Below are 23,005 nucleotides of genomic sequence, written 5' to 3' on the forward strand. Positions count from 1 at the left end.
GGCTATACAAGTTTTTTAATCATAGGATATGACGTATTTTATTATGTCTGTAACGAATACTGAAAGCAATTTTAGAAAACTAACGTTATTTATAAAATTATGACTTAATTCAAACATTTCACTTATTTTGACATTTTGAGTTTGACCACTCCCTTGACCACGTGACCTTGACAGCTATTTAATATTACATTATCTGAGTCAATTATTTATAAAAAAAAATACCCAAGTTCTCATCAATCAACAAAGAATACTCCACAAGTAGACTAATAACCATTATAATATACCAGCTTTTGAATTTCCATTTACAATTTTATACAGAGAATACACACACCCACCTAAAACTGTACCCAATATACTATAATGAATTTCACTTTTTTCATGTGGAATTTATTATTTGTCCATACTCTATATGTATTATAAATAAAAAAGTATAGTTAGGTATATACAATTTTAGTTTTATTTTATATTACGTATTAATCTCATCGATTCGCAGTCCATACGTAATCGTAATTTGGATCACAAATATAAATATTATCTTCTAAAAATGAAATCGATAAGTTTTTCTAGTCCTAGTACATATTGTATATGGTTAAAAATGGAATTTTTTATAATACGAAAAATCTATAAATGACAAATTCCATTACAAAATAATGTATTTTATAACTGTAAAACGAAGTATTTTTGCCAATTTTACCTATGTTATTTCTCAGTGTATTTTTACGTTTATGTTTAACATAATATTTTTCATCGTTGAAGTGTTCTTTATACTAATTGATTTTATACAAAGAAGATACGTATTTTTAAACGCACACGTATACTATATGAAAGCTTCAAATTTGTTTTGTATGAAGGGTTTAGCAAATCCCAAAGTTGATATAAAGTTTCTCCCATCAAAACACAGATGTTACGCATCAGAATAATAGTTTAGACGGTATGCTTTTAAAGTCAAATATCAAAGGGCTAATTCAGGACATTTGTTGCTAGTTTGACTTTTTATAACTATTCAGTGCACATTATTATGAACGATTACGTACAAGTATTTAAACTGTAAAAAAATCCGTGAGAAATTTATCAAACTGAACTATTTATTGTATTTAACACACAACATAATAATTAAATATATTGAAAATGATTGATCAGGTTTGAAACATAATTTATTACTGAATTCTTACTAAATTGTTTATCTAAAACAGTTTAAAATACGAATATTAAGATTTGTAACATTTCAGTTGTAAGTTCATAGATTTAACCAAATTCAAAAAGTACATTATGAAGTTTTTTTCGTTTATAAGCATTCAAATTAAACAGATTGTTGTTTTTTCACAATATCAGACGATTACAACATCATCTAATATATATATATATTGTATGATATATTTATAAACATTTTTTAAAATAAATAATCAATTAAAAACTAGAGTTTAGAATATATTATAGACACTTTACCTAATGTTTAATTTATACATTTACCTATCAATTTATTATTTTAAGAATTACTGATACACTGCTTTATATTGAAACAAACAACAGTAAAGTTACAGTATAACTGAAACACATTTATTAATGATATTTCGTATTCGAAAATCGTATACAGGGATTTCTTCATTTATATTTTCCTACTCCTCCGATAATATACACTGGGCACACATAATTTGTAATTTGTATTCTAAATCAGTTTTCGGTAATCCTTCGTCACATAACACACGTTCAGTTATTATACACATCTATATTATACACAAACCGATTACAAATTCCAAACACAAAATCGACGACGCCAAGTCACTATTATGCAAGGTCGATTCACATGTATTTTGTAAATACGTAATATAAACAAAATATACCTAACACAGTGTTGTATAATGTTTATCCACTGTATTAAGACTTAAGGGTTGTCATTATAATACCATAATGCATGCGCATATTCTTTCTTTTGGCACAGCATGCAATTGGTCCCCAGAGTAAATAAAAATGAATTTAGTTTATAGAATTATCGGCGTTAAAGCTATATCATAACAATTCAATGCGTTTCATCGTTGTATACATATAATTTGATATATTATGTAGCATTACTATATTTTTTAATTGAATAAGCTGTTGCAATAAATTATTTAGATATGCAATATTAATTATACATATTAGAATGTTAAAAATAACAAATATTAAAAGCTATCTTAATCTAAATAATCTAAATGGAATTTAAAATCATTATTATAGATAAAAATAAAACGAGTAAAGATAAAATAGCAGTATTAAATATATATTGCTAAATTACTGTACATTATTTTGTTACTATAATTCTTATATCAGACAGCAATAGAGATTTTAATTTAATTTTAAGAAATAATTATTATATCATATACATAATAGAGCACAATTAAGCACATTAAAACCAGATGAAAAATAATTAATAATAAACACCAATTCATTAAACAATACAATCTTCTACTTTTTTAAAGTTCAAGAAAAAATTAAATAGTTTTTTTTACACATAATTATAATACAATTATATAATCCTAAACGACTTAAAACTGTTGTGACAAATACAACTACAACTTAAAAAAAAAAATAGGCTATACCTTATATATTTTAATTTGTAAAATTCCGTAATATTATTTAAACACATACCTAATAATAAAAGATAATTGTGTAAATGTATACATAATCATTTGGAGCTTTCTAGTGAATATATTATATATATGCAAGGAGCAAACTAACCAAACGATTTTTTGGCAAGGTAAGCATTATATTGGGCCAAAAAGAAAAAAAAATGTTCCACGAGATAGTTACATACTATACACATCAATGAAACATAATTAACACGAGAAGTACATAATATATTATATTAATCATTTGTACACAAGCAATTTTTGTATTTTTACATTTTACTTACCAAAAAAGTTTGATTTTTCACGATTGTACTTAATAATTATTCATATTTTGAAACTTACCTAAAACAAAAAAATATTTTATTTAAAAATATATTCATAACAATAATTTAATAACCATAAAATTTAAAGACAAGTATATAATGAATATATATTTAATATTATAATATCAATTAACAAAAACATTATAAATGGTTTAATTAATAATCTTATTCAGTTGAAATGTAAAAAAAAGGTTTGAATAATTTTAAGCACAAGTTTTAAATCCATAAAACAATTATGTATTCATTTTGTGAAAATAATTTTCAAATAACATATTAAAAATAATTATATGTACATATGTAAATCGATTTGTTGATTTTTTTAAAAACAAATTCTAGTTGAAAATAAATGTAACTGATCATTACTCATAAAAAAGATGATAATTAGCTCATTTATTTTATCTATGTATACTCTTTTTTAAATGGTATATGTTTATTATAGTGGGTTTAATTAAAATCAAAATTTGGAAATAATATTGTCTGATGGAAAATCGTATAAAAATATAAATTTACCATAAATATTAAGAAATATACCATATTTATTAAAATGCAAATGTTTTAATAAGAAAGAACTTCAAGAAAGAAACCTAGGTACCAAATTCAATTTATGAATTCACAAAACCAATTTAAAATTCAATAAATTCCCCTAAACAGAAATATGCATATATTATAGTGAATAATCTAACACCAACAAATTTTGATTTTACAATATTAACTTATTATAATATACACTTAGGTTAGTATTCAGTTATAGCTTTTAAAAATTGTTTTGTTAAAATAATAAAGCATTTCAAACAAAACAAGTTTTTTTTTTGTATCACTATAGCATTCCTACGTCCAGTAAACTTGTTATAGTTACACGCACTTATGATAATAACCGTTTATGCTAAACCCAACCGTCTCACAGTTTTACGTAAATACAATTTTGGCATTCGATTATTATTGTTCGACATACAAACAGGAATCAGTCACACGCGATAGTAGAAATAATTATACTTTCAAATTGAAAAATATTTTAATTAACGTATTAAATTGCATAATCACCTATAGTTTAATTATATAATAATATATGAGTAGGTACAACATGCACACGTGATATGTTTCAGTTCGTAACGGATAGGTATATTTTTTACTTAAAACTACTCAGAGAATTATTTTAATACAATATATAAAAATTGAAATATGGTTTATTTTAATTTTATATTTTACAATTTAGTTAAACAAAAAAATAATACGTCGGTCTATTGAAAAAGAGAATATTTTATTTATACAATTTATACACCATTATATATAATATTATATATTATATAATTTTTTCATTTACTATAGACTCTTATTGTGGCGTATATAATTAACACTAAAAAGTTACACAAATGACACATTTATTTAATTGTAATATGTAAATAAATAATGACATATGTATAAAATAAACTAATAGAATAATTAATTATATATGTAATTTTTTACTAGGAAATTCAGACTATTAATAAACATTGATTTAACCCATAAAATTATAATTCTAATTTAAATTTAACTTAATTTTAAAAATTGGTTCAAAATTAAACCAAGATCAAAATCTATAATTCTTAATAGAAGTTAATAGAATTATTTAATTTTTTAATTAAGTTGCTAATAATTAAATATTTAAATATATGAATGCATAATAGAACTTGTTATGTTACTCTAAAATGTTAAAATAAATATTGAATATAATATATTATATTGTTGTAACTTAATTCTTTGTAGTATATTTGATTGTATTGATTTATCAATAAAGAATGTGTTAGCAACACAAATTACATTATTTGTATGTGTGATTATTGATTATTAAAACTAATACTGGCGTTACTGCTATCACCAAGTGTATATTTTATGCGTTTAGCATAGATTCAATAGTGCATGGGAAATTAGAAAAATATAGAAAAATGCATGATTTTTACGTCCCATTGGCTTCGATTAAAAGTTATTATGACGAAGATTTTAATAACATATAAAAAATAATTACTTGAACAATAATGCTTAATATTCAATAAGTATAAATAAGATTTATTATGACACGAGGTCCGAAATCAATCAGTGTGTAGTACAAATTTCAAATCGATATTCACGCATATACGGTCCTAATTTCTACTTTCGTATGATAAAGGCTATCCTTCTAAATACTACCTACTGATGCAGTAGTATAAAGCGTACATAGGTAATTACCGCAAATAATAGTTTATTGTTTGTATATTATAACAGGAATACGGCATTCGAATTACGAGTATTTTATGAAAATACGAACTAAAATCACCAATGCAATTAGCCTCAAAGGCATCAGACTTTGTGTAACTATATATACAGAGTATCCCGAGAAGATTTATCCATTGCGATATCCCCTGAAATAATGGAGATATCATGATTTTGTTTTTTTTAATCAGATTCACAGGAACAAAAACCACAAATATTTAATGTTTTGGTAAAAAAGTTAAAAAATATATTTTTATATTATTTTCAAAAAATTGAAGATAATGATTTATTTAGAGTTCATTTTTCTAAAAATATTGACGTTTCAACATTTTAATTTTATTAATCTCCTGATTTTTAATATTTTTTCCAGTTTTGACGAAAACTGGGAATTAATACTGAAAGCGTTCACCAGCCGTACGAGCACGCAGGCCACATGTTTGATACAATGATACCATGTATTAAATAATTGGCATTTTTTTTTTTTTTGAAACTAGAAAAAATATAAAAATCAGTAGATTAATGAAATTATAAAATGTTCAAACGTCTTTAAAAAAAAAAAAAAACAGAATTATGATATCCCTATTATTTTAGGAGATATTGCAATGTGTAAATCCTCACGGGACACCTTATATATACGACTTATACTCATAATACAATTACACTGCATTATGATACTGCACGAGACATGCGTTATAGTATAAATATTATATTATATTAGAGTATAATAAAAGTAGATCGTATTCAAACATGGCATTGGTTTGTTCCTTATTCAACGTATAACAGTTGTATACTATTATAGACTGTCATTGGTAGTATAATATTTATCCAAGATGATTCACCGAAACATGTTCACTCCTTCTTTTTTACAGTAATGCAATATTATTCAAAATCAGATTTTTGAAATGTCTAAATACATTTTTTAAAAATTTTTGATAACTACTGCTAGGTAACTAAAGAGTGCCATGTGCGGTGAAACGTTAAGATAACCTATTGTGACCGACATTGGCCCGTAAATATATAGTGAACCAGTAAGATTTGACTTAATGCGTAGCATAATAATATCATCTATACATCTAAAAATATAAAAATATACACCCGAACGATGCGTATTATAAGAATTTATTTTATTACGTTAAAATTTATTGACAAATCAGTTTTAAAATAAAATCTATAGGTTTGAGCAATAATTATACCCACTATTTTTATTCCACGATATCACGGAAAACGTATAATATAATAATATATGGTGCTGGTAAATTATAGTATTATCGCAGCCAACTGTCATTATATTGCTTTACAGTGTGCAGTGTCGTGGTCGTTAGCGTATTATTATAGAATATTATACGTATCCGTATTTAATTATTTCTAGTGTAAATTATTGATCTGATACAATATCGTATACCTATCACGATACTCCTGTCCGATTATATAGTGAAGTACCTATAATTCTATCAAATAGTGCTATGAATAATAAGTTATGTACCAATGAAAAATAAAAATACAAGCTTCACAAATAGAAGGATCTTCCTAACAAGAGAAATCAATTATTATTAAAATAGTCATTTAAACAGTTACCTAATTATTATTTTCTACTGATCTAAACTGTTTTATATTTAAAGAAACTCTCGGTAGCAATGGGAGTTATTTAAAGATATTTATTTACATTCGGATTTAATTTAACCAGATATATAAAATTATCTCGTACACTTCCTAAATACTGAGACGCCACTACGGAAGTATTATTGAAAATGTATGTTTTAAATTTTTAAAAACTTATATTTAATAATAATATACTTGGCTATTCTTACAAACTAAGGAAATCATTTTTTTTCATCTAAAAGCCAAACGGCTAACATTTAACGACCTAGGTTTAACGGATGTGGCTCTCTAACACGGTTATTATTTCCTAAAGTTATATTTTAAACATTTCATTTGGAAATTATTATATTATTGACGAAAACGAACTTGGACAGACACACAATATATATAATATACTGTCCAATAAAAATACTTGTGACAAGAAAATTATCCTCATAATATTATTAAATATATTATATATAATATTTTAACTAGAACGATGTTCAATGAAATAATACAAACACAATATGCGAAGGACTATAATATGTATAACATAGCGATATTATCTATAATAAAGTCATCGTTTATATTAACCTTATAAATTATAATACCTATATAGGATCACATCCATTTAATTTTTCAAATTATTATTATTACAACGCCTAATACGCAATGTTTGTTAATCATGTTTTCAACGTTCGAGACGATTTCAGAAACACTTATTGTACGATTATTATGATATTAATAAATAATAATATACTATAGGTATTAAACTATTATGGTTATTAATTGACAACAATATAGTGAAATACACGTTAGTATATATTATTTAGTATTGCTGATTGACTGTAGTGACTAGTGATTGTTTTTCAAACAAAAAATTAACAGTTTTATTGTCTCCCTAGAACGAAAAAGGATATTTCGTATATTATGAATACGTATTTACTGTTATGAAAAACACAATGAAGCACACAAGCTGCAATAACACCAGTAACTAAAACATTACTATAACATTATGTTATTTATTATTAAATTAATACAAAAACAGTTTTGAACGATTTACAAAACTTTTTCAATTTAAAATACATGATTTTAATAATATTTATTATAAAATATAATTCACATGCTAAATTTAATATTAAGATACGTGAAATAATAAAATATTCGGATAATGCAATAAGTTTCTAATAATTTTTATTTAAATATATTATGTTTAAACAGACAAATTAAAAAATATTTGTATTTAATATATAATACATCATACGTTTTTGTAAAAAATTAGTTTGAATATAATTTTAAAATAAAAACAAAATATTTATTTTGCTTGTATTTATTGGTTATTTATTTAATGATTAAAATGTAAATTATTAGAAAATAATTAAGGTATTATAATCTTGAAAAATATCACGATCATATTAAAATGCTTAAAATAAATAAATTGAGTACGTATCTTTTGAAGCTAAGCTAATGATTCATCTCATTAGAAAGTTGTTAATCGCAAAAATGTGCTGTGTATATCATTAAATGCATCGTTAGTGTTTATAAACGTTTACTTATTGAATGTTTTATCAAAAGAGCAGTATACTATATTTTTGATATCTATAAACATTATTCATAAATTCAAAATACGTATACATATTAATTACAAGTTAATTATAACTACGTAAATAAAAGTTAATTATTTAGCAGAATAAGATTACTGATTATTTATAGTATGGAATATGCATAAACTATAACAAATATTAAAAAAAAATGACCTATAGGTATCTTTTATAGTTGTTATATCCAGAGAACAAAAACTATTTGTATGAGGTAAGTCATAAATATTTAAATATACTAATAGGTATAAGAATAACGTAGGTAAAAGAGCACTTTTACAGATTTTAAAAAATATTTTATATTATATTTAAATCATATTTTTTTTAGAGTTAATCATAAAACTAAAGATATTATGAAAACTAAAATTTAAAATAAGCATTGATAAAATATAATAAGGATTCATTGTTCTACCATTAAATGTAAAATGTAATAGAATTTTATACTTAACAAAATAATAGACATTAATAATTATGCACATTACTGTCAGTAAGTACTACCTAATAATTCACAAACAATTATACAAATTAGAAAAAGCACATATAAAGTATTTAATATTAAGATAAAATAATCAACTATAATATTACATTATATTTATTTCATCTACTTAATATATTAGAGTATTCTGCAAAGTTTTTTGAACTTTTATAAATATATAAAAAATATAAACACTCTTGAATTAAAACAGTTTAGAAATTAATAGATTATAAAGAAACATTTAAATAAATAAACATAATTAAGTAAGAACCTACCTAAATTGATTGGTATAAAGAAATTACCAACCTAATAAAAGTATTAATAAATATTGTATGATATTAGAACTATGGAAATATATGAACGGGTTTGCATCTATGATAGAAATATAGATTGGAATGTATTTTTTAAAAATGTCTACATTAAAATTCATGGCATTTGACATTATTCACAACCGTAAGTCCATAGCATAAATGATTATTGATATATTGAATAGATAAATACATGGAAATATAATGTATTGGAACTTGTAAGTCTGGTAAATAATTTTGGTTTTTATAGTTATTACATAAACAACAAATACAAAATTATATTTTATATTAATTAAAATAGAACTTTGGATTTTAAAAAATTCTAATATTATTTAAAAAATGTAATTTTATACTTGATTGAAAAATAATAAGACTGAGTTGGTGATATATATTTATCTTTGTTTTAAATTTTACAATATAAACAGAAAACTTAAATTTATTATGAAACCGGAAGTCTATAAGAAGAAAAAATTGGATGATATAATGATAGTAGATGGATATCTAAGTAGTGATGTTACTTTTAAATAAGATAAATGCTAACATTTAAAAAAAGAAAAACGGATTTTTAGTCATTTTATAGAACAATCAAATAGGACATGCTTAAAGTCACAAATGGTCCATTTTTGATGAAGTATACAATAAGAAAAGGAGTTTAGTGATAATTTATGGGGAGGAAATGGGACGAGATTAGACCTACTCTAAGTCCCGTAAAAGCAACTATTTTGGTGCCTGGGTTAATGTTGGAGGTATGGACAATAGAGATGAGGAAAAAACTAAGGATGACCAAAAAAATAGAATTTCTTGCGTTTAATAATTTGATGTTTTTGTATTATTTAGGAGAAAAAGAATTATTCTATTTTAACATCATATTTCAAACATTATAATCTCAAGGTACATATTAAATACTGAACCAAAATATATTGTAATAATATTTCATTTATATTTTTAAAGTCCATCATCAACACCTTTAAATCTAAAATATGAAGGAAACTATTTTTTTTTTTTTTTTTTATGAAAGATAACGAATGTTTTTTTATTACGATTTTTTTATGTTATGCAAATTATATCCAAAAATATTAATTTATATTACCAACATTGAATTTTAAATGTACCTATTTTAATCATGGCTATACACACATATATATATAAATAATTTATATTTGCATTATTACAGAACACTCAGTAAATAAATTTCTTAACTACCAAATGCTATCATACATTTCACATTATTTCACCTATTTATATTGAATTTCTGTCCCAAATTAAAAATGTATAGTCAATATAACATACTGTATTACTAGTAATACAGACATGGAATAAACTAAATTATTATTATTTAAGTTAAGTGAATATATTAGTACTTACATTTGTACATTTTAAAATAAACCGATCAGTGAAAAAAAATAAAATATATAATAAATACCTGTAGGCTATAATTAATATATTGTATATGTATATTGATATTTCCAAAATATTGTAATGAATTATATCAAAATTATAATTTTTATTTTATTTTATCAATATTAAACTAAATTATATTTAAATTCATGCCTACAAATATTATATTAATAATATTACATTTTATAAACACGATTTGAAAAGAAAAATATATTATCTGGGTTAAATTTATTTAAATTACAATATTTATTATTTAATATATATATTGTATGTAATTTATAAGCGGTGTATTACATTTTAAAAACAGTTTAATTTTTACAGAAATTAAAAAAATATAATATTTATTGTACTATTTGACCCTGGTTGTTCTCAAATAAGACAATTATAAACAATTTACATCAACAGGTTCTAAATTACAATTTGATTACCGTAGTTCACGTCCGATGACTACGGTCCATCCACGACGACGGCGTGCGTCTGAATCTTTCTTCTTTGCCCTTGCATAACACTGCGGTCCGTCATCTAATAGATCTTCAGTGCTAACTTTGAGATTGGCCATGACACTAGTCACATTTTAACGTTATACACGCAGTTACAAATTTATTTTAGAATACAAATGCAAAATTCTCTATGATTCCAATATGAATAAAATTTATTTTGAACCAAATTATGAACATAGGGATGTGTCAACAGCGATTCCACGCGGACCGCACGACTACCGGCGCTGTTTTCGGATATACGTCCCCGGTAAAATTTTGTGAGGAAGCCAAACGGGCGTTATATTTTTAAACGAGTGAGGCACTGTAGTATGACATCCAAAATGTGGTGGGAAAGAAACATACACAGACTGCGTGGACAGCTTAATATTAATATTATTAATACATATATATAAATATATAATTTACTTCATTAGACGAAGTAGGCGAAAAAAATAGCGTAATAATAATATGCTAAATTAGTGGGGATAGTGTTACAAATTTAACTAGGCTCCCACTATGAATAATATTTTACCTAAACTCAACAATTCACGATGTGAATTTGTTTTACCCTTCGTATGAAAACAAATTATCGATTTAAACGACGAAAAACATTTCAAAAATTAAAATTTTGTTAGTTTGTGATCATTAAAAAAAAAAAAACATCCAATAATCCGATATTATAATAATTAAGAAATAAATCATACTTGCAATTGACTAATAGTTTTTATTTATTTTTCTCTATTTTAGGTAAGTATTAATATATTTATCGGAAATTATATACTAAATATTTTAAATAATAATAATATTTATAACGATGTTTTGTTTAAGTAATTCAAGATGTTTTCAACATTTTAATGTCATTTTATAGTTTTAAATTTTCTACATGAAATTAATTTATTGAATCAAGTTGATCGAATACAAATATTATGGAATGAATAATATATTAAATATAGATAGGTAGTATTTTAATCAATAAATTTATTTTTTCTACACAAATTTAGAATAACTTTGACTATATACTATTGAACTTGATGCAATAATTTATATACTGTCCTTCTTGAAGTAAAATAATTTTTAGGCACATTGTAATGACAATTTTAAATTCAATTTATAATTATTTAGTTCAAAATAATTTAATGATAACCTATATTACAAATGTTTTATGCAATATATTTTATTCAGCTATGTCTAGTCATTGTACCTTAGTATGTCCAATCATAATAATTATTGAAATGGTTGTACCATTATTAATTACTATATACTATTTTCACTAAATCAAAGATATAAGTTTGTGATTTTTTTTTAGTCAACTTAACTATTGCCAATTCATTGTTGGTAGTTGGCTCTCATTTTTATTTTGTGTATAGTAAAAATATAATTATTATTTGGTATTAAACATGATATTAATATATTGTGTATAATGATGTATAATATATTTAGTACATCATAATTTTACAAAGACTGTTATTTTTATTTTTTTAATAGAAATTATGAATAGTAATAAAACTAATGATAAATATAAAATATAGTTATCTCAACAAAAACTATAATAAACAATGTATATATATATATATATATATATATATATATGTATTTACCTAATATATGAATAATATCATAATGCAATAGATCCATTAACACTTTAATATAATTTAAATTAAATTATCTTATACTCCTAAAATATAATTAGGTATTTTATTAACATTTAAAATTTTAAAGTCAAATATTATAGTTCTGAACAAATTATGTAAAAATATTTATACATATTTTATTCACTTTTATTGGAGTTTTCAAAGCTTTTGATATGCATGCATAAAATAAATTTCCATGAAAACATTAATGAAAATGTCGAAACAATATTCAACGTAATACTTTTTAATATATTCAAAGATAATTTAAAGACATTTCTATTATTATTTATCTATTCAAAATTATGTTCTTGATTTTAATAATATATTTATAAATATTTTATGTTCACACCAAAACAAGTACTACAGCATATTTGTTTTAAAATAAATACTGGTTTTTCAATTTACAATCGTATACTCCTAATGTATGCAATAATATTTTAAGTTTACACGAGCATAATTGTTTAGAAAGGTACATATTCTATATTCCTATTGTACAGCTTTAAAAATAATTAGTTTTTAAAATAGAAATATGATATATTTACATACAAAGTTGTCATGTCGAAATATTTCACTACTCTTTTATTATTTATATTTTAACATTCATGTAATACATAATAATAAATGTTCTGCTATACTCAAAAAAAAATATTAAATTTCATTAGCATAAAATAAAAATACCTAATACTAGAATTAATTTAAAATAACACTGATATACATATATATATAATTTTCATAAATATTTTAATTTTTCCATTAAATATTGACATACGACGTGTCCACAAATACAATTTATAGTTAAAAATCAAAGACAAATTAATTTGAGTTTAAATACATATTTTTAATATTAAAATTTGCTTCCATAGCAACAAATTATCTCGAATGCAGGGTTTATTAATTATACTATATTAAAAATATAACCCCTACTAATACTATCAATATTTATAAATTAAGTCTAATTACATGAAGTGCAAGTTTTCAAATCAAAGTTATAACACAAAACTTATTTAATTTAGCAATACAATTTTCAGAATAAAAATTTGAAAGAAAATAGTTTATTTATAGAAAATTATAGCAGGTCTATTTTTTTTTTTAGTTACCACGAATTATTTTATTTTATTGTTATATCATTACAAGATATTACAATAGTAAATAATTAATTAATATTATGTGTATATATTTATATTATTACCTAGTTTAAAATTAAAATAACACAACAATAGGTATAGAGTTTAAAATTAATAAAAATAATATTGGTTGTAAATGAAACCAAAAATACATTGATTTTATAATATTATTTTTTTTTTCTTATTTAAAGGATTTTTATTTTTAGACATATCTTATTTGACGACAAACATCAATAAGTTTAAAATGGTTATATTCATTTTAAATTATAAATTGCTTCAACATGACAATTAAATTGAAATAGTATTTTAACTTAAACCCTATCTTAAAGTATTTCCCAATTGATGAATAAATCATTCAAAAAAATTAATATATTATTTAAATTTCTTACAAATGTTCAAAAAAACGAATAAAATATTATATATGTTTTTTAAATTCCTAAATATAAAATTACCTACCTATACGTAGTATATTATTATCATGATCAATGAAAAACTCATACTGACTACAAAAATGTATATATTGTCTTTGTATTCTTTGTATAGGCTTATTTGATAGGTCCATTGTGTATGACATAATTGACTAATGAATTATTCAGATTCTCATGAGTAATACTTTTTTGTATATAAAATACAAATTAGTCTTTATGTTATTCGCATTTAAAGCTTTAAAATCATTTTAAATATCATACCATATTGGTTTTCGCTTTTAATTTTTTTTTTTTATTTACCTTAGTTTCGATCAATGAGATACTCTAAAAGTGATATACAGCAGTCTCCAGACTAAACACAGCTGGTTTAAAAAGGTCATTTTTTGTTTTCTTCAATCGTTTTTTGAGAAAACGAAGGAGATAGTTGAAAAAATAACACTCGTTACACAATGTGACCCGAAACAAATATATTGCTGACTCAGTATAATCAGGAAAACACAATAAAGCTTGCTTATGACAACAGTCTTAATAAAAGTTTTTTTTTAAACGATTGAAGTCCCAAAGTATATGTTAAATCAAGTGTGCTTTTCATAATTATATTATTTTTATTTCTAAAAATAAACTTTAAACAATTTTAGGTTGAATTAATTAAGGACACTGTATTACATTATACAAAAACATCAAGTAAAAATAAATAGATGCATTATAATAACAGAAAAGAATATGTTGAATAAGTCGTTACCAACATACTTTATTTGAAACAGATATGATCTAAATATTTAAAATTAAGTTTAAAAGCTTAAATCATAGTAGAATTATGACCATTGTTGTTTAGGACTTTAGAAAATATTTGCATGATAAGTTAAATCAGATTATATATTATATATTTATAGAATTAGATTAAGTTCACTCAAGAACTGTTTTGTAAAGATTTCTAGAAATGGTCAACAATGTGTAAAATGTAAGAACGTAACTAATTACATATTAGTTACATAAGAAATAATACAACCAATCAACAAAACATTTTAAAAACAATTAATAATCTTTGAGCATAATAATTTACTTCTATTTGTGCACAAACAAAGCAAAATTACTATAATAATTTATTTTTTTTATTTTTTTATTACATTAATTATTTATAGTCATTATTGCGCATTTTAATTAGGTCACCGTAAAATTATATATTACTAGAATTGTTTAAGGCATGTAGGTGTCGTCTGGCATGTATATCTATTAATTGACGTCAGTATTAAACAATGGCGTCAATAATATGTTAATTGTCTTAAAAGTAAAAATTGTTGAAGATGTATACTCCCTATGTACTATAGAATAATTGTCGGAGACGAAACAAAATATTTTGTACTCAATATATATATATATATTACCTTGTGTTATGCATACATTTTGCTGTTTTTGCAAAATGTCCGCAAATTTGTTTATAATCTATCAAAGTTAATGTTCAATTGATGGAGCTCATGTATATAATAATTTGACAATAACTCTAACAAAGTTCAAATGTGCATATGCGTATTTTTATCTAATTCGTAATTTCATGGAACACAGTTAAAAAATTAAGATCATAAGAGAAAACATTTTAAACTCTGGTTAGGTAAACTCCGGTTCATGAAAGAACAAGCATAACGCACACGAATAACACGTACAGAGATTTTTTTAGTACCGAAATATAAGGTTTCTCTTAATGTTTTTTCTCCCTTTTATAATATGCATGCAGCAGGGTAAAAAATTATATAGGTACCTACATGAATATATATATATATATATTTTTAATCCTGGGGATGATGCGTTTATCCGAGCACAGGGGTCCATTACAATTTCAATTTTCTACAAAAAATCGAGTGCTATTGATTTTCCTTTTAAACAAAAAGAAACGCGGTATGAACAAAATATAATAACAAAATAGAAGAATATTGAATACAAAAAAAAAAACAAAAAATGTGTAATTTAGTTTTGCTATTAAATTAATACATGTAAATGCATTGAAAATCAAACGATTTTGAACCCCGTATTTCTAAGAAATAAATTGGTAGTTAAAATAAAAGGCCTACGTATTTCATTATTATCAGTTATAATTAGTTATTAATAAACACTAATTATATCCAAAAGTACGAATTTATTTTTCTAGCTTGAATATTCTCAAAAAACAATATTTTGCTTTTTAATTTTACATTGAAAATGTATGTTGTCATTAAAAAACTAAAAAATGATAACAACATCAATAACTATAAAACATTTCTTTTTAACAACTAAATATTATATGCAAAAAAACATTAATTATTAAAAATAATTTATAAATTATATTTCTAAAAACATTAATGCTTTTTGATAAAAAGATGATTTATATTATAATATAGTCTGCCATTTTGGTTATTTTGTAAGGAGGGTTGTATAGGCAAATCAACATACTTAATATGATACAACTTGTAAATATTATGTACAATGCCAAAGAATGTACTGAGAGAACTACTACATGATGCATTCTAGGCTACAGTTTTAATGGTTATGATTGTTAAAGTGTGTGCGATATAAATTAAAACTAATGAGAACTGAAAGGTGCTAACTAAAATTATAAACTCTAATTTCTTCTTTCGTGATGAATGATTATTAATGATAGTCCAATCTAAAATTAAATAGTTATTCTGCATTAAGTATTAAATTTGTTTTGTGTTATAAGCATAATGAAATGTAAAAAAGCTGTTGATATGTTCTTCACTATATGAAATTACATTGAATTATATATAAGTACTTGTTTTTGGTATTCTGTTTATGTAAAAACTATAGCATACAAAAAAAACAAATTCTAATTTATCAAAAGTAAAATATTATATGGTGTAACGGAAAATTGGCTAACAAAATGTTTATTTACCGTTTTGGTAAAAAAAAAAAATCAGCGAGAAAAATATATTGTATCTAGTCCAAAAGCATGTAGTTATAATATATATATGTTAAAAATAATAATGTAAAAATATTAGCTAAGAACTACGATATTATACAGATAGAAACTTTTGTTTGTTAATATATGTTTCACACTTGGTTAGAATTTTTTTTTTCTTGAATTAAATGTATATTTTCTGGAAAATAATATTACGTTAAACAAAGGAGAAGATGTCATTAAAACAAGGATGGATGTTAAAACCAAAATAATATGATTATTTATTATTTATTTTTTTAGGTAAATACACAATGATATAATTACTTAATTTTATCATGTTTGTAAAATCCATTGGTTTTAATATTATTTATTTACTAATTTTTATATTTTTATACGCCAAGCCATTTATCATAATATATATATATATATATATATATATATATATATATATATTAATAATCAAAAACAACCAAAATATAAAATACATTATTTCAGCTTAAATACTAAAACATACTACAATATTATAGTATGAATATTGGTGAATAAATATGTAATAGTCAATTTTAAAATATATATGAGGCCACCATTACAAAAGGTTCGTAAGGCATAACACGAAATAAATCGACATCACCACAATTAAATTTTCTCTCTGTAAATTGTGTTGATTTCGAACATTTTAGTTTTTGATAACTCTTTAAACAATACTTTGAATTGTTTGTGATAATTATATTGTTGAGCACATGTGTTGTGTGTATAAGTTGTACACTACACTCATCATTTGTATCAGTAAATTATCACGATCCGTCAATACCCACAAACACATGCATCATAGGCAAAAATGGGTGGGGCTTGTAAAGGCTAAGTCCCTCAAAACGTATAAACAGAGAAATCAGCCCTTATAAATAAGTGGCCACTGCAATAAATAATACATAGATACTGAATAATAACTTTTAATTCAAATATTGTTGGAACACGAATATAAATAATAATATCTTAATGTAACAATAAGATTTTTACTAAAACTCAATACTTAATATTTTTGTTTAAGTATATCTAAATAATTATTAATTTTTTTTTTTTTATCAAAATGATAATAATTGGTAAATAAATATAAATTGACCGTAAATAATTTTAAAAATATTTATTTTAAGTACCATATTATCAAACTTTTTTTCAATAATTTTAATATTAAAATTAATCAGTATTTTTTTGTCACAATTGACAAAAATTCCAAAACATTGTGCTAAATAATCTAAATATTTCATAACCCGTGAAATAATTTCAAATATACAAAAAAAAAAAAAAACTTTACTATGAAATTTGTGTTAAAATAGTCTAAAATGTGTACTCTCATAAGGTAGCCGCATATTCTTAGTAACGGTATGTAAAAATATAAAAATCCGGATTCTTCTTCTTAGCGTTAATATCCAATACAATTTTTAAGTTTAAATCTCTGTTAAATTAATTAATGTTACTTAAAAAATTGGTTTTGGTAATAAATCAAGTTTTTCGTCTGCCCAGTTTTCTTATATTATATATTTATATTTAATGCAATAGTTCAAATATGCTAATGTAATATATATTTTTTTATTTACATCGATCATCAAGAGTGAACTTGCTGTTTCCTTTCACGACACACTACTTACCCCTCTTTTGGGTATATATGCACAAATGTATATATATTATTTAGGGTATCTAAAGTAAATAACACCTAAGTTTTTTATGGTAGTTAATATGATATTTTAAAATGCAGAGAGTAGCTTTGATATACAATAAAGTATTTTAAAATATCAGCCTCCTTTAAAATTAAGATAGACTTTCATCTATAACATGCACAAACAAACTTTGAAAATACGGTTGAAAATAAAACATTTTTTTTTTTGAATAGATTAATTCTTCTGTTTATAAAAAAATGTGGGACTTAGCTGGTCTAATACTGTAGAATCCTTGATTGGTAGATAACTCTTCTTATATTTTTCGATAGAATTTTTGAAAATATTAATTTTCGTCTAGAATATTATACACAAGTATACACTTAATAAAGACTTCCAGTGTCCAAATAAAATGTCTTAAGTAATTATACAAAGAAAAATAAGTATGTACATTTTGTTTAAGAAACCTGAATATAAGTTATGTTTTAAAAATATTATTTCAAAGAATCTTGAGGCTTCTATAGAATAAAATAATATCAACCATAGTCACACAATTTCATCACAAAGGAAGGTCTAAAAACGATGTATTTTTGACTGACTAGAACTACCTTGAAAAATAATCACACCTTACACGACTATTATAGATGAAAACATTTAACACACTTAACGTAAGAAAACGTTAGTGTAACGATTTCTAATTCGAATTGGTTATAGGTAGTAATTGTATAAAGTAAATTGTTTTTGGGTTAAGAAAATAACAAACATTAATAAAACAAAACCGTACATTAGGTTTCGTGTTATTTTATCACTCCTATTCCGGAGTGCGTATCGACACGATAATAATATTACAGTTCCCACGAATTATATAGGTGTGGGCACCTATGTTATTAAATGCGCGCTTGTACGTTATATGAACAAGAGTGTACATAATATGCGCGACACGTAATAGATTCTGTGCCCACGTACAAAAGTGAAAACGATAATTATTTCGAACGTGTTTTATATTATATTAAACTTTTTTTTTTTTAAACAAATACAAAAATTATAACAACATATATTTTTATCGATGTAATAAATGTCAACGACAACGGCGACAGAACCACGATGATAATAATATTATAAGGCCTCGGCGGGATTAATGACTCTGTAATAATAATAATAATATTATATGGCAAAAATATCGCCACGCGATACGCGACGTTACATTCGCCAGCCATGAGTGGAGGGGAATAAACCGTCACTACGGAAAACAGAAAAAAAAAAACCAGACCAGTTATAACAAATAATAATAACAACAACAAAAATATTCGGCTCTTGTGTGTTTATTGTAGGTAGTTTCGTTCCGGCAACGAGAATAGCCATCAGCTGCCGTTTATTGTCATCCGATCGATAGGAGCGCTATGCGTGTGGGCGACACTACGCGTCGTAATAATGCATATTATTATTATCATTATAATCATTCTAATGTATTTTGATGTACATTGATCACAGTAGCGTGAAAAATATTTTTTTAGATGAGACCCAGATCAAGTTATACTTTCTACAATTCTACTGTCATCACCCCCTGAATGAAAAAAAATATTTTTTTACTTATTCCAATTACAATTATTATCATTCAATTATATTATAAAATTAATACACGAATAGTTTGGAATAGTTTTTTTGAATAGTTTGAATAGTTTGAATATTTAATATTTTCCCAATTATTCATAGCCAGTAGAGTAGTAGCAGTATAATAAAATAATTTTTCATAACTTATTTAAGATCCCGTTACACTCAATCATTCTCATTAATAAACTACACAAAACCAAAAAATAATACCAAATGACAATATTATCATGTTTCCAAAAATTTCAAAAGTAATACAATGAATAAAACTTGGAATGGATAGGTTATCTATGTGTAAATGTAATAGTAAATACTAAATGCAGTCAGATACCTATAGATAATATGGACGTATAAGCTTAATAGTTAATATTATAAATTATAACTCACTGTTTGTAAGTTATATCGTGATTCGTGGGCAACGATTAGAAGTACACTATTATCCACACATTTATAAAATATAATTTATGCGGTAAGTTAGATAAATTGATATATTTTTATTACCTAGTTATTAGTTTATTATCTTAAACTCGCTGATCCACAGTCCTACACATCTGGTCATCCTGAACCTACCCACCAATTTTTGTTGACGCACAAACATTAAAACGTCATTCACCATGCCATACTGTGTTGAAGATTTATAATTAAAATAATGATAATGATAATGTAATATTATACAAGCAGCAACAGCTATCGACAAAACACTAAAGAACATACCTATATGTATGATAAATAGGTCATGGTTAACGTGGAATTGTCAGCTAATAGTGGTCAGTCATTGACGAATAGTGGAGAAGGAACGCTTCTTGTTTTTGTTTTGATATAAATAGACACCTAGTCTCATTAAATTGTGTGATAATTAACGAAATTCGGTAGAACTGCTAAGATAATGTATTAATTATATAACAATATGATACTGTAATAAGTTGTACCTGATTTATAAATTATTTAACAGTGAACGATAAAAAAGGGGAGATTTCAATTTGGGATTTCTTCTGTAATTACACGATCATGTAGACAAAATACGATAAATAAAAATATTTAAGTTTCGTAGATGTAGGCAATTTTTTTTTTCTTAATTAATCCTGAAATTAGGAAAATTTTTCGTTTTTAAAATAGTAGTGTTTTAATATTTTATTCTCTTTCACCCATTCACCGTCAATCTAAAAAATGCATTAATTAAAAAAAAAAAATTAAAAAAAAAAGGAATTATTGTTTTTAACGAATAATATTTTCTTTCTTCATCACAGCGAGTACCCAGTATAAAAGTGTTATACAATGCAGATTAATTTAGTTATAAAAAGTTAATATTAAATAATATTTAGAAAAATCAGTGAACAATAAATGTACATATGTATAAATCTAAATATTTATGATATAATTTACGTTAATGTTTTATTAATTAATAATTTAATTATTTTGATTAATTAATTTTGATAATATATTCAAAAAATGTTATAAAAATATTTGTTTCATAAAAATTAAAATTAAATATTTCTTAATAATATCAAATCTTTTTAATAATATTAACGTTTTTTTTTTTTTTAGTAAATAATGCATACTTAATACATATTTCATGAATAATTAGTGGATATCATTGTTGAATTATTATCAAACATATTATAATAAATTATATTGAAAAAGATATTATAAAATATTAAAAAAGTAATAAAATATCTTTTACAATATTAATCACAGTGTTTGTATTCGTGTTTAATAACAACGTTCTTTTGTATAGAAATTCGTCAAGCTTTTTTCAAATCATAAATTGTTAAAAAAAAATGTAAAAAGTCTTTAGCTTGAAGAATGTGATAATTGATAACAATACGTTACGAGTACCACCTATAATAGGCACATAGGTGTATATTTTTAATGAAATAATTCTCACGCAAAATTATTGTTACTGCCTTAATGCCTTATAGTAGGTATAACTTATAGAGTATACCTATACGCCTATTATTTTTTTTTTCTTTTAGTATCTATGGCCCCCCTACGATTTTTTCACTTTCACCGCTGACTATATATAATAATGGGTTTAGGGTCGTGAGGTGGGGCACACCGCGTACAATAGCCCGGTGCCTCGCCATCGTCTAACAAGCCGTAGTATTGTTGACGTTAAACAATTATGTTGTTTTTAAGCTAATGACGTGAACATTCGGCCACGGTACTATTATAATTCCATTATATATACAATATAATTATGTATAATACGCGACATACGCATACATGTACCCAAAGTGGGTAACGGCTTGTGATTGTGTGATTTTTTCTATGTTTTTTTTTTACGTGTTCAGGCATTTCCCGTCGTGTTTATGCACATTTTTTTATTATTAATTTTTTTCATGAGTCTAAAATAATGTCACGTGACCTGAACGCGTACACACTATGTTTACATATATATAAATGATATAATAATGTGTATTTAAGGCCTGCGATGAGTATATAGTTTTACACCTACGCGTTCAGAAACGCTTTATCAGATTGCAAAAATCTTTTTCGTTGAATTAATATTATTATATCACATTCTAGGTATTTGAGATCGTGCCTGTTGGCGTGTAGTTCAATGTGCTTACTTAAATATTCGTGAGCCTCAGAACTTAACACTGAATTATATGGAAGGAACTATATCTCAGTAAAAATCACCTGTTGTGAAGCTCTCGTTTAAAATTAAGATTAAATGTTCT

At 23.8% G+C, this 23,005-nt stretch overlaps 1 protein-coding gene across 5 annotated transcripts in view; it reads right to left on the reverse strand.

The window, feature by feature from the left end:
* Nucleotides 1–23,005, reverse strand: part of LOC113554952 (cAMP-specific 3',5'-cyclic phosphodiesterase) — a 612,877-nt gene that overhangs the window by 202,660 nt on the left and 387,212 nt on the right. The window contains exon 1 of one of the 5 annotated variants that reach the window (XM_026959114.1): nucleotides 10,941–11,156. The exons of the other annotated variants lie outside the window; for them this stretch is intronic. Coding sequence (XP_026814915.1) covers nucleotides 10,941–11,071 — 131 coding nt within the window. The 5' untranslated portion in view covers nucleotides 11,072–11,156. Of the gene's footprint in view, nucleotides 1–10,940; nucleotides 11,157–23,005 lie in introns of those variants that run through there. 5 annotated transcript variants of the gene reach the window in all.

The sequence above is a fragment of the Rhopalosiphum maidis genome, chromosome 2 (assembly GCF_003676215.2).
Source record: "Rhopalosiphum maidis isolate BTI-1 chromosome 2, ASM367621v3, whole genome shotgun sequence".
Classification (NCBI taxonomy): Eukaryota; Metazoa; Arthropoda; class Insecta; order Hemiptera; family Aphididae; genus Rhopalosiphum; species Rhopalosiphum maidis.